Genomic DNA, 13,776 nt, shown 5'->3' with positions numbered 1-13,776 from the left:
TATGTCCCTTTCATCTTTCAGCTTGAGAGGGAGAAGTAGAAAAAAAGAATAAGAAATAGGTATTTTGTTTCACATGTTGTGGTAACTTTTATGTGACAAAAATATTCAAGAAAGGGAGAGAACAAAAGATGAATATTTTGCATCTATGAAGATTTTCTTTTCAACAAAAAAATATTGAAGACCAAGAATCTTTTTCCTTGCAATCTTAAGTTATAAACTCTTGCTTTAAATGGTAGAGTTGAAGAGAAAGTATTGAAGAGTCTTACATGACTCTCATAGAAAGAAGAGCCAAAATTAATATGGCAAAATCTAAGAGGAGTCTCATGGAAGGTCTCATAGAACAATCTCAGTTAAAGGAGTTTTAGTTATGTTAGTCTTCTATTTATGTTCAATTGTATAATTGTTCTAGGACTTAACTTTGATGTTTGACTTTAAGTATATCTAGGAAAAGGGTAGTTTATTTTTAATCTGATTCTATTTGTTTCCTCTATTAAATATAGATCTCATTGTACTCAAATTACTACAAGTCAGTAAAGTATTTCTCTTTCCATAAATTGAACAAAGAGTTTACCAATATGAAATAAGTTTTCTCTCAATTCCAATAAGTTGTTTCTCCATTGTCTTGGTTGTTTTTGTTCACTGTTTGAAGCTTTAAGAACGTGCATCGAGTTGAGAATGTTTGGATAAAATATCATAGTTCTTTCTCTCTTCTCCTCAACCACTGCTTCAGGTATGATTTTTGCCACTTTCTCCTCTTCATCTTGGATCAACGACTCAGGGACCACCGAGCATCTTATAGGTAATATGTTTCTATTACATTCCATCATGTCTACCAAAATTTATTGTCACCATTGCTAACGGATCCCAAACATAATTTGTTGGGAAGGGATCATCCCTTGTTACAACGCCATATCTTCTGCTTATCGATGTCTTATTTGTTCCTCAATTTCCCTTAAATTTGTTATATATTAGGCATTTAACCAAATTTTTTAATTGCTCCATCACCTTCTCACCTTTTTCTTGTGTCTTTCAGCCAAGAATAGGAGGACCTTTTGTACTTGAACCTACCTCTAGTCACTGTGATTACTACTTCTCAGACAGAGGCAAGGTTATGGCTCAACCGGCTTGGTCATTCATCCACATCATCGCTTCAACACTTATTTCCAACCTTAAAAACTTTAGCAACTTTCAATTGTGAAATCTAACGGTTGAGAAAACACTAGAGAACATCATATTCTCCTCGAATTGAACTTAATGGTGTTGTTCCTTTTTTATTAATTCATTCAGATGTATGGGAAACCGTAAGTGTCTCGAACATATCTCAAATTAAGTACTTTGTTGTATATCGAGGCAAAAAATAAGTGGCCTGAGTCAGGTTGACCCGGACCGAGTTGGTCTAAAATGAATCGGTAGACTGGTGTTGCTCAACAATAGCTAGAAGGCCACCCCAACTCTTTGGGTTGTTGGGTTGACCTGGTCCAGTCTGGGTTGAAGCAAGCGCTCGACCCAGATTTAATACATTTCCTAACTTAGGAAACATTGTCATCTTCTTCCCCGCTTCCGAACATAGCCGAAAACCAGAGGGAAACTTTTCGATAACACCAGAGTATATCTTATGAAGAATCAGCAGAGGAACTTTTCGAATAGGGATGATAGCCAACCTGACAACAGAATCTTCCCAGAATAAACCAGCCACAAGTTTTGAAATGGCAGAATTTCCCGGATTGAAGCGTCTCTATAAGTGGCAATGGAGCTGATGTTTCTGAAGGAATAAATCACATAGTAGATACGACTTGTCAAAATTCCTGGTAAGGTAAGCAATGATATGGATGGATGGACGGTTTCTCAGGATTACAAGAAGGTGCTAGCAGTCGCATGAAGTTTGGAATATGATTTTGGTTCCTTGAGCAACGTCGGCAACGACTTCAGAAGATTAACTCAGCGAAAAACAACAACACAAAAATTTTCATAATTGGTGGAAGATAATCTTCTAAAGATTGCAGAGAATCCTCGGAGAAGTAGCAAATCTCGCGTTCAGTAGGTCTCGCAACAGGAGTAAAGGAAACTTTCTGAGTTAGAGCACTTGTTGGTTCATCACCAAAGCTCCCGAGTGAAGTTGCTAGCAAAGCTGATTCAGATATTGTTGAAAAAACATATATTAGTGAAGTGGGGGGTGCTTCGAACCGAGCCGGTTCACGAGCAGCTCAAGCTCGGCTCGGTTTCGGCTCAGTTCGATTCAATATACCTGGATCTGGAAACAAGTTCGAGATTCAGATGAAGCTCATTTGTGTTAACGAGCCGAGATCAACCAAGTCATGATTCGGTTCGAAAGCTCGTGAGTTGGCTCGTTAACGAGCTCGAGAGTCGGGGACTCGGGAGGAAGGGGGAGGAATTCTTCCTACCCTCGTCACCATCGAGCCCCTCCGTCCACTGCTGTCGCCGTCAACAGCTGCTCGTCGGCTGCCTTTGTTGTTTGGTTCCACTTTTTCCTTTGATTTCTTCCTCCCCTCGTCTGCTTTCACCTCTATTTCCGTCGCAGCCGCCACCCCCGATTATAGGTCTTGCGCTGTTAGACCCCTTTCCTTGGAGTCATCTCGGCGGAGAAAACAAAAAACGAGAGACCTAAGTTAAAAGGGGGAAAAATCCCCCCCCCCCTTTCCAGCGCGCAAAGACGATTTCACACATGCAAGATCATAAGCAAGAAAGAAAACAAATCTTTCTTAAACTTTGGTTGTCTCTTCCTCGTGGCTCTTGAAGAAATTGAATAGACATTTTAGTAGATATACATATCTAGGGACTATTAGTGTTTTTTTCAAAAAATGTTGAAAATACATTTTTAGTAGAAATGTGTTTCTAGGGACTATTAGTGCATCATTTTTTTGGAAATATTTTTTTAATTAAAATTTTTTATTAAAAAATCATATAATTTTCTACGTAAGATTTTCGTGCCAAGATGGGCTACAAAACCATATAGAAAATTTTTGATTAAGTATTTGATAGTTGATGTTGTAATACTTTTAGCATGAGGCAATTTTCATAGCAATTTTGTGTTTGACATTTTATTTGATTAAAAATTTATCAAAAAGTACAGTAATATATTAGATTGATTATTAATTTTTATTTATTTTCCTAGAAGAGGCAATAAGAGGTCCATTTAACTTTCCTAAGAAAATTTTAAAATATTTCTTGTAATTTTCTAGTACGTCACTAATAGTAATAGGATTTTATTTAAATGATGTTTTGGAAATATATAACATAGGAAAATATTTTTAGTTTTTCCTAGAATATAAATTTTCAACCAGGGGCACTAAGGAGATCATATTAAATTTATGGCCAAATTAAAAAATTACATAATAAGCAAACAACATTTGGGGTAAAAAAGATTAATATTGGTGCATTCTAATCCATTCTTGAAATTCAATCCTGAACCTCCCTATTATTCTTTTTTTAAAATGTATGCATAATTTTATATATAATTTATTTGACATATATCTTACCTAGAGTATTAAATGTAGGTTAAACTCGAACTCGGCTAGAGCTCGAGCTCGATCTCGGATTAAAATTTTAGGTTTGAGGTTAGGGTCAGCTCGAGCTCGAGTTCGAAATATTTAAATCAAGCTCGGATCGAATATAGGAAGGTTCGGACTCAGCTGGATTTGATGCCACCCTTATGCCAAATTTTAAGTAGAGGTCATTCCCAATTTTAAGTAGAGGTCATGCCCAATTTTCATGTAGAGGTCATGCCTAATTTTATGTAAAATATATGCCCAATTTTATATAAAATGTATGCATAATTTTATATACAATTTATTTGACATGTATTTTTTAAAAAGTTTTAAATGTATGTTGGATCAAGAACTCGAGACATGTATTTTTTGAAAAGTTTTAAATGAATGTTGAAGCTCGAGCTCGGCTCGAACACGGTTAAAATTATTGGGCTCGAGTTCGATAGCAATTATAGGCTCGGCTCGAGCTTGAGTGCAGAATATTTAAATCAAGCCCGGCTCGAACATAGGCAGGTTCGGGCTCGGCTCAGCTCGATGCCACCCCTAAGTGGAGTACTTTCTCGAAGTGATTTTATCTAATAATTGATTACCTCCAACCATGGCGCTTTCAAGCTACCCTTGACCACTTATCCATCTTCCACTATAGAGAGCCTCTCCTCAGCTCGTCGCATCTCCAAGGCTAGAAATGGCGACTCGTAATCTAATTGGAGCTCTGATTTTCTCCTCTTGGCAGTACTTTCTTGTGCACCGACTCTTCTTCTAGTTTGAGGATTTCCTGATCTAGTTGAAGGTTCAAAATACACATTGGGGGCCCCTAGACCACCAAATTATCTGTTGAGTTTTTGGAGACAGACATCACAATGCATTGGAAAAGAAATAACACTTGCGCAGGATGCAACTCAGAAAAAAAACTAGGATTCTGATTTTCATTTCTCTCTTTATTTTGAGGAAGAACCGATACAGCAAGTAGAGACAGAATCAACACATCAAAATGAGGGAAAAAAGCAACAAATTATCTGAGTATAAGATTGTGGAAACAAAAAACTGAATAGTAACAATTTTGGAATTCTAAAAACACTATAGCTATGAGTCTTGAAAAATCAATGCTTTGATACCATGTTGATTTTCAAGACTCCATGGATTTAGCTCGTGGAGAAAAAGGGAGAGAAGCCCATCGGGAGAAAACCAGAGGAAGAAGAGGTTATGGACTTGATGTCCTAACCCTCTCCTTGAAGCTCTATTTATAGATTAATAAAACTATTATATTACAATAATACCCCTGAACTTAGGATTTAGGGTTTTAACCCTAGAACTTTAACCTAATTATATTTATGCCATATCTATGAGATGATCCTTTATTGACCATCTTGTCATAATTTTATGTGGGTCTATGGGCCTTTTCCTTGATTTGTGGGCCTTGAGCCCATCTTCTATATCTCTTATAAGTATGGGTCTTCCTTGGTCTTATGGACTTGAGCTCATCTTCCAATACACTTGGATATGTGGGCCTTCCTTGGTCGTGTGGGCTTGGGCCCTATCTTCCAACACCAAGATCAACAAATAGGTAGGGCATGAAAGACTTTCTCACTTAGGAAAGAATATTTAGCAAGAAATTAAATCAAGGAAGATCTTCCTTCAATTAGCCACTTTCCAAAATTTAGATAGGAAACCTTCTTTTAGTGTCTTAGGTGCCACTTAAGAAAATCAATATCAATCCTTGCTTGTCTTAAATATTTTAGGCAAGGGGATAATTAAGGAAGGTAATCAGTAATCATACCATTCGGATATCTTGAAGATGCTTTAAAGAAGGAACCTTTTCTTCTAGTGTTTGGTGCCAACAAATAACCCAAAGAACCAGCCTTTGTCGCCATTTTTCATAAAATATTTTTTGGTAAGTCTTTCTAATCTTGTCGTTTCATAGGATACACCCCAAAAACTCAAGAGAACTCAATCAATATTTTGAATCTTCTAACTCAAGCCTTTTCTTCCCTTTTTTTTATTTTAAAATTTTAGGAAAGAAGATCAAGAGCCAATCTTAATGATAGAATACCTTCCAACGTGAAATAATAACATGTAATCTTTTAAAAAAAATATATCTCTTGCACCAATGCAAGCACCTTCATGTGTTAAAAAAATTGAACTATGACATTAACTTTCAGCCTTCAACTTATGTACATATAGCCTTTCAATCATAAAACACCCTGGAACCATCAATGGAATAGCAAGGATTCATTCAACAAATAAAAATCCAAAAATTTACAAGTTGTATCAGTTTAAAAATTGATCTCGTTTACCAAAGATAACATGGAATAAACACATTGATATTAACCAAGTTGAAGCTAATATATAAGATGTAGCAACTCTGTTTTTTCTTATCAAAGTGTAGAATTTAGAATCCCATGAGAAGGACTTTAGAGCAACAAGGAAGAAGAAGAAGAAGAGAGAAAGGGGAGGAGAAGAAGAAGAACGTGGAAGGAGAGAGTTTGGATTAAGGGAAAAAGGGTTTGTGTTAAATAATGAGGGCTAGACGAATTTGTGGAAGGAGAGGAGAGGGCTTCAATGATCTACCTCTCAGCCAATGCCTTTATTTATAGTTTTACAATGCCCTTAGGGCTACAACTTGATAAAACAAAAGACATAAAAGGAACACATATTTACACCTCTATGCCATCTTTATGGAAAGTATCATATTTTACACATATACCACTCCTTTGACGTGTGGGCTTTTTGTCTTGAGCTTGTGGGCTTGAGCCCATCTTCCAACACTCCCCCTCAAGCTTGAGGAGAAAAGACATCATAAATACCCAGCTTGCCACATATAAAGGGTAGGATTTTAGATGTAACGGGTTTTGTGAAAATATCAGCTACTTGCTCTTGAGATGAAACATGTTTGAGGGAGATTATTCCTGCTTGAAACTTCTCCCGTATAAAGTGACAATCCACCTCAATATATTTAGTTCTTTCATGTAAGACTGGATTTGAAGTAATATGAATAGTTGCTTGGTTATCACAATGCAGACCCATGGAACCTCTATTATAAAATCCTAATTCGGTAAGGAGGGTCCTAATCCATAAGAGTTCACTAATTGTATGGGCCATAGCTCTGTATTATGCTTCGGCGTTATATCTTGCAACCACATTTTGCTTCTTACTTTTCTATGTAACCAAGTTCCCTCCAACAAGAGTACAATATCCCGATGTAGATTTCCTATCATCAGGTGATCCGGCCCAATCTGCATCTAAGAAGCCTTCTATGTTGAAGTGCCATGTTTTTTATACAACAATTCTCTTCCTGGAGCTCCTTTTAGGTATCATAATATTCTCTCTAAGGCCTGCCAGTGGGTAATTTGTGGTTTGTGCATGAATTGACTCACCACACTTACAACATATGATATGTCTGGCTTAGTTACCATGAGATAGATCAGTTTCCCACGAGTCTTTCATATTTGCCAATATCAATATCTTCTCCATTCGTGGCACACAATTTTACATTTGTATCCATAGGTGTGTCAATTGGTCGATAACCATTCATTCATGTTTCTTCAAGGAGATCCAAGACATATTTTCGCTGAGACAATATTATCCCATGCTTGGATTGAAGAACTTCTATGCCCAAAAAATATTTAAGCATACCTAGATCTTTAGTCTTGAATTCTTGACATATCATATTCTTCACTTCTTGTATGCTCTGAGCATCATCACCGGTTAAGATAATATCATCAACATATACAGCCAATAATATTTTCCCTTTGACAGTATCTTTATAATATACTAAATGATCAACCGAGCACCGATGAAAACCAAACCGTAGAAATGCTTGACTAAATTTATCAAACCAAGCCCAAGGGGACTACTTAAGCCCATATAAAGAATTTTTTAATCGGCATACCGACTCCCCCTCAACTACTTAACTAGGTGGTTGAACCATATAAATTTCCTCACATATATCACCATTTAAAAAAATATTTTTGACATCCAATTGATATAAGGGCCATGATGAGTTAGTAGCAATAGATAAGATGATACGTACCGAATTCAATTTGGCAACAGGAAAGAAGATCTCCTCATAATCTATCACATAGCACTGAGTATAACCTTTAGCAACGAGTCAAACTTTAAGACGAGCAACCAATCCATCCGGGTTATGTTTCACCGACAACACCCATCTACAACCAACCGGTCTTTTACCTTTCAAGAGAGATGCAAAGGACCAGGTTTGATTTTCATATAAGGCGTGCATTTCTTCATCCATTGTGGCCTTCCATCTTGGATGCTTCAGAGCCTCCTGAAACGACTGTGGAATAGAAGTAGAATAAAGAGAAGAAATGAACTGAAAACACTCGGAAGACAAGCGATGGTGAGACATAAAATTTGAGATAGGATGTGAAGTAATACAGGAACGGCGTTCCTTTCTTAAGCAATAGGCCTAGTATCAAATTCAGGTCCAAACATAGAAGGAGAAGGACTTACCTCTGGTGGATCCGACAACTCCACAGGTGAAGGTACGGCCGGTGCATCAAGGGGTGGATTAATATCAACATTGAAAGGCACAAGCGGACATGGAGTGGTAGAAGGAAATGTCCATCCTGGAGGAGCATCATGGGAGGAGTAGAAGGAGGTGTCCTCAAAGAAAGTCACATCCCGAGAAACAAGCATCCTCCCAAGGATATGATTGTAACAGACATAACCTTTCTGGGTGTGAGAATACCCCAAAAAAATGCACCTCATAGACCGAGGATCAAGTTTATTATTTTGTGGGGAAGTAACATGAACAAAACATGTACATCCAAACACTTTAAGAGGAAGAGAAAATAGCTCTTTTCTATGAAATAAAACAGAGTAAGGAGTTTTATTATGAAGAACTGATGAAGGTAACCTATTAATAAGAAAGCATGTCGTAAGTATAGCATGAGGCCAATAAAAATAGGGTACCTTCATGAAGTAGAGGAGGCCCCGAGCAACTTCAAGAAGGTGACGATTCTTCCTTTCAGCAACACCATTTTGTTGAGGGGTATAGGCATATGATATTTGATGGATAAGCCATTACCCTCACAAAATGATTTGAATACATTAGACAAATATCCCTTAGCATTATCAAACCTAAGGATTTGAATTTTCTTCCCAAATTGTGTCAATATCATAACATGAAAATTTTTAAACAAAGGAAGAATTTCTAAACGCTCTTTAAATAAATATAACCAAGTCACTCGGGTAAAATCATCAACAAAAATGACAAAATATTTAACTTGGGAAATATTTGAGACACATAAAGGTCCCCATACATCCGAATGTATTAACTCAAAAGGACCAACACTTTTAGTTGTAAGACAAGGGGAATATGTACTCCTAATGTGTTTACGTAATTGACAAACTTCACAACTGAAATTAGAAAGTACTTTTAAAGATGGAAGCAAAGAACGAAGTGAAGAGGTAGACGGATGACCAAGCCAGTTGTGCCAATGTTGGGCCTCAAATGTAGTGGATGATAGGGCAGCTAATGGTGGAAGAGTGAAGTAGTACAAGCCCCCCTTTTTATGGCCGCTACTTATCACCTGCTTCGTAGTGAGATCCTGAAATATACAAGAATATGGTGAGAAGGTGACAGAGCAATTCAATTGTTTTGTTAATTGACTAACAGAAAGCAAATTTAAAGAAAATTGAGGAACAAACAAAACATCTTGAAGAGGAATAGAGGAGGTAAGAGAGGAGGAACCTTTTCCAAGGACCTTGGTTTGGGTACCATTAGCAATAGTAACGAATTTATGAGGAAGACACGGAGATAATGACAAAACAAGTGTTTGTTACCTAACAGATGTTCGGAGGCCCAGGAGTCGATGATCCAAGAGGAAGAGGATGATGAGGAAGAAAGCATACCTGAGGCAATAGTAGTAGCGGCAGTAGATAATGTAGGAATAGAGGATTCCATTAAGGACTTCATATTTTGAAATGCAATATAGTCTTCAGCAGTGAGAGTCACATTTCTGGAATGGGAGTCAGCCTTTTCTTCTCATTTCTCAACATTAACAGAGACTGGGTTAGCCGTGGCCCAATCAGGGTTGCCATGAAGTTTTCAACATGTTTCCATAAGGTGGTTCTGACCACCACAGTAAGTGCAAAGTCGAGGCTCATTATGGAATTATTCGGACCCATTCGACCACCTCTATTTTCTGGCCCCTTCATAGTTCTACCCCCTCTCATATTTCTGCCCCGTCCTCGGTATGAGGATGATGTACCCCAATTGCTGGAGAACATAGCCGATGGAGCATCAATAGGAGAAGGAGGGGATGGATCAGGTATCCGTAGTAATGTAGAACTGATGTCATCAAAGGATGGAAGAGCGGAGGAACTTAGAAGTTGAATCTTCACAACCTCCAGGTAAGGCTTAATATTTGAGAAGCAAATAACTGCAGCCAAGGCTTCTCGTTGTCGTTCTTGAACAACAATGTCAGTGGAGTATAGCTGACCTATTTTCCATTCTTGGAGAAGACCCCAAAACCAGGCCAAAAATTCATGAATTTTATCTCCGTGTTTAGTAAGTAGCATACTTTGTAAGACATCATATACTCTTTGTAATAAGGCAGCACTCGAGTAAGTGTTCCAAATGCCCTTGGCTATTTCTAAGTGGACCACATTGTTAGCCATATGCTCTTCTCCCATGCTATTGATGAGCCAACTAACAACCATGTTATCATTTTTAACCCACTTGTGGTAGGTTTCATCTTCTTCATCAATCAAATGAGTAACATGACTTAGAAGGTCATGAGTAATGAGAACCCTCTGTACAGATTATGACTAGCTAAGGTAATTGGAGAGACCTCTTAGTGGAATCGTAGTAATGCGGAGTATGTCACTCTTATTACTGGTGTGTCCACTCTCTATGATGAGGCAAGGAAAATGTGGAGGTCAAGGGTAGGGGCCTTCTTCAAATAAAAATTACTCAATGTAATTTGAAGAACCCATGGACCAAATCAGTCACCAAAAATAGAGGGAAAAGGAGAACAAAATTTCTTCACGAGAGTAAGCACCAAATTATCAACAAATTTGTGCTTTTGGCAAGTGAGAATAAGATCTAGCCATCCCTCAATTCCTCTTATATTCTTAAAGTAAAAAACAAAGAGGAGAAGGTAGATGCAATCGCTTAGGCCTTAATCCAAACTCCAACACAAACCGAGAGAAAAAAAAAATATTTAGAGAAAACTTAGAGGCAAATGAAGACACTCGGAAGGAAATTTATCTTCAGCTCATGGGAATACTTCAACGTAAAAAAAAATGCAATTGTTGAAGTTCAAGAGAAACAAAAATAAAAGGGATAAGTGTGTTGGAATTTCATCAAACATATAATGGGCATCCAACAACATAACACCATCCCATGAGCAACATCAAGTGGGAGAAGTTACAACAACATGTGCTGGAATTCTACCTCAAATAAAATTGTTCCAAGTTACATAAAGGTAACTGAATCTCAAACATCAACCTTGATAAGACACAAGTAGCAACTAATCTTGATCAAGCTTTTAATTGATCTACAAGAAGATCAAGATTATAACATCATTTTAGTCATAAAAATAAATCATCACAACATATGAAGATTATCTTGACTTGATGTGAATCAAAGTTCAAGAAGAAGACAAAAATGTAAAGAAAGAGTATCTAAATAAGAACAAAACAAATGTAAAGAAGAAGAGAATTAACTTATCTCTTCATGGCTGAACTCCTTTTACAAACTTCTTGGACAGATTTCATAACTACTTCATCAAGTGGGATCCTAAACTCCTTGCTCTGATACCATGTAGAATTTAGAATCCCATGAGAAGGACTTTAGATCAGCGAGGAAGAAGAAGAAGAAGAAAGAAAGGAGAGGAGAAGAAAAAGAACGTGGAGCGAGAGATTTTGGATTAAGGGAAGAAGGGTTTGTGTCAAATTAGAAGAAGGAGGGCTGGACGAATTTGTGGAAGGAGAGGAGAGGGCTTCAATGCTCTACCTCTTAGCCAATGCCTTTATTTATAGTTTTAAAATGCCCTTAGGACTACAACTTGATAAACAAAAGACATAAAAGGAACACATATTTACAACTTTATGCCATATTTATAGAAAGTATCATATTTTACACATATGTCACTCCTTTGTCGTGTAGGATTCTTGTCTTGAGCTTGTGGGCTTGAACCCATATTCCAACACAAAGCATCTTAATAAAGCTTCGACTTTTTGAGATATATAGCAGCATTCATCTCAAGGAAAAGAAGAGAAGAAAAAACTTTATCTTTGTGAGCCAAAAAAGGTTCAAAACGGAACCTTGTTCAATACCTCAACTTCCACCAAAGGAGTTGATAAAACCTTGATTAACCAACATCTTTAGGAATTCCAAACCTAATGCTCTGATACCACATTAGATTTAGGATCTCATGATAAGGTACTCGACCAAGAGAGTGAGAGAGGAGACAAAGAAAAAAAGAACAAGAAAAAGAGAGGAGAAAGGTGAGAGAGGGATGACTAAGGAAATGGAGAGAGAGAGAAAGTTTGAGATAAAAGAGTAAGGATGAATTTGAGAGAGAAGATGGGAGTCGGTATGTAGAGGGGGAGTCGGCATGTAGATTGCAAAAAATCTTATATGGTTTGAAACAATCTTCATGTGCTTGGTTTGACAAGTTTTGCCAAGCAATGCTTCGGTTTGAGTTTAACCGGTGTACAATATTCGTAAAGAATACCTCAAAGGGAATCATGTTACTGGCAGTGTATGTGGATGATATTTTTTTGACTGGTAGAGATACATACAACATTAAGGAAGTTAAATAAAAGATATGTAGCAAATTCAAAACAAAAGATCTTCTCTTCCATAGCCAAGCATCCCAAGGAGTATGATTCCTCAAAATGGTTGGACTCATCTACCATAGCATCCCAAGTAGAGATCAAAACTTTACTCTTCTTATTCTTTGGATCCTTGCTTGAGGACGTGGTTCTTCCTTCTAAGTTATGGCACTTGTTTCTTCTATGCCCTAGTTCGCCACACTCAAAACAAACATCAATTTTTTTAAATGATTTGTCATTTTCTATTCTAAATTGGCATTTTCTAAAGTTCTTCTTTTTTGGGTACATCTTTTGAAGATGTTTAGTGACCTATTTCACTAGAGCTTTCTTAAGTAGTGTCATTTTCAACAGTAATCTTGCCCTTTAGAGAAAGATTTTTCTTCTTAGGTTGCTCTTCTTCTTTCTTTTTAGGTTCCATATCATAGGCTAGGAGAATCCCTAGAAGTTCTTTCAAGTTCATGGCCCTAAAGTTAGCATTATCACGAATAATAGTCTTCCTCATGTCCCATGACTTTGGAAGTGCTTTGAGAAGCTTTTCCTTTTGCCTAAAAAGAGAGATCTCCTCCTATACGTAATTATGTGAGTGAAGCTAGAGTTCATCTCAACTTTTGATTGACCCGATTTCATTTGAAATTCATTGTATTGGGCTATTAATAAACTAATTATACAGTCATCGACTCTAATGGTCCCTTCATGTGTGACTTCAAGTTTGTCCCAAATTTCTTTCACGGTCTTATATGTGGAGACATGGTTGAACTCGTTTGGTCCTAAGGCACACAAAAAAACAAGCTGATAGCCTTGGACTTTGTTTTGAGTCTTTCCTTATTTTTCCTAGTCAATTCATTGAACTCTTTTATGACAATGTGGCCATTCTCTAATTTTTGTGCTTCAAATTGGTCATTCTCTATCACATGTCATATGTCTCAATCCATGGATTGGAGGAAGAATTTTATTCTTACCTTCCAATAGCCATAGTTTACACCATTGAATAAAGGGGGGACGATTGACGAATTGTCCATCAAGAAGGAGCAATTTATCTTGAAATGTCATTTGATCAATGTTTAAAATCAAGATAGTTTTGATTCCATATGTCCTAGTCTATGGATTGGAGGGAGAATTTCATTCTTATCTTCCAATAGCCATAGTTTACACCATTGAATAGAGGGGGATGGTTGACGATTTTTTCTTCGAGAAAATGTAATTTATCTTAGGATGTCATTTGATCGATGTTCAAAATCAATATGGTTTAGATTCTAAATGTGCTTAGGCTGGCTTTGATACCAATTGTTGATCTAGGTGGCATCTCAAAACGTAGGTGGTGGAGGGGGGGGGACTTAAATATTGTCTTTAAAAATTAAAACTATGTGTGCAAAATTAAAATAATTGTAAGTACAAGTAAAGTAAATGCAAACACCACAATAACACCAATTGTTGTTTTGTTATCGATGTTCCAGTAATATGAGCT

General features: G+C 37.0%; 1 protein-coding gene across 1 annotated transcript; it reads right to left on the bottom strand.

The window, feature by feature from the left end:
• Positions 1–5,695: 5,695 nt before the first annotated feature.
• On the bottom strand, positions 5,696–9,444 carry LOC137940708 (uncharacterized). The gene is made up of 5 exons (XM_068785847.1): positions 9,220–9,444; positions 8,879–9,076; positions 7,711–7,932; positions 7,537–7,590; positions 5,696–5,707 (listed from the first exon to the last, which is right to left on the bottom strand). Exons 1-5 carry the CDS (start codon positions 9,442–9,444, stop codon positions 5,696–5,698), a joined length of 711 nt encoding a protein of 236 aa, XP_068641948.1.
• Between the last annotated feature and the right edge of the window lie 4,332 nt (positions 9,445–13,776).

The sequence above is a fragment of the Aristolochia californica genome, unplaced genomic scaffold (genome assembly GCF_029961685.1).
Source record: "Aristolochia californica isolate CCGP_79_NKW_82.1479 unplaced genomic scaffold, dmAriCali1.0.hap1 SCAF_9, whole genome shotgun sequence".
In the NCBI taxonomy this organism is placed as follows: domain Eukaryota; kingdom Viridiplantae; phylum Streptophyta; class Magnoliopsida; order Piperales; family Aristolochiaceae; genus Aristolochia; species Aristolochia californica.
This window is presented reverse-complemented; position numbering and strand designations above follow the sequence as displayed.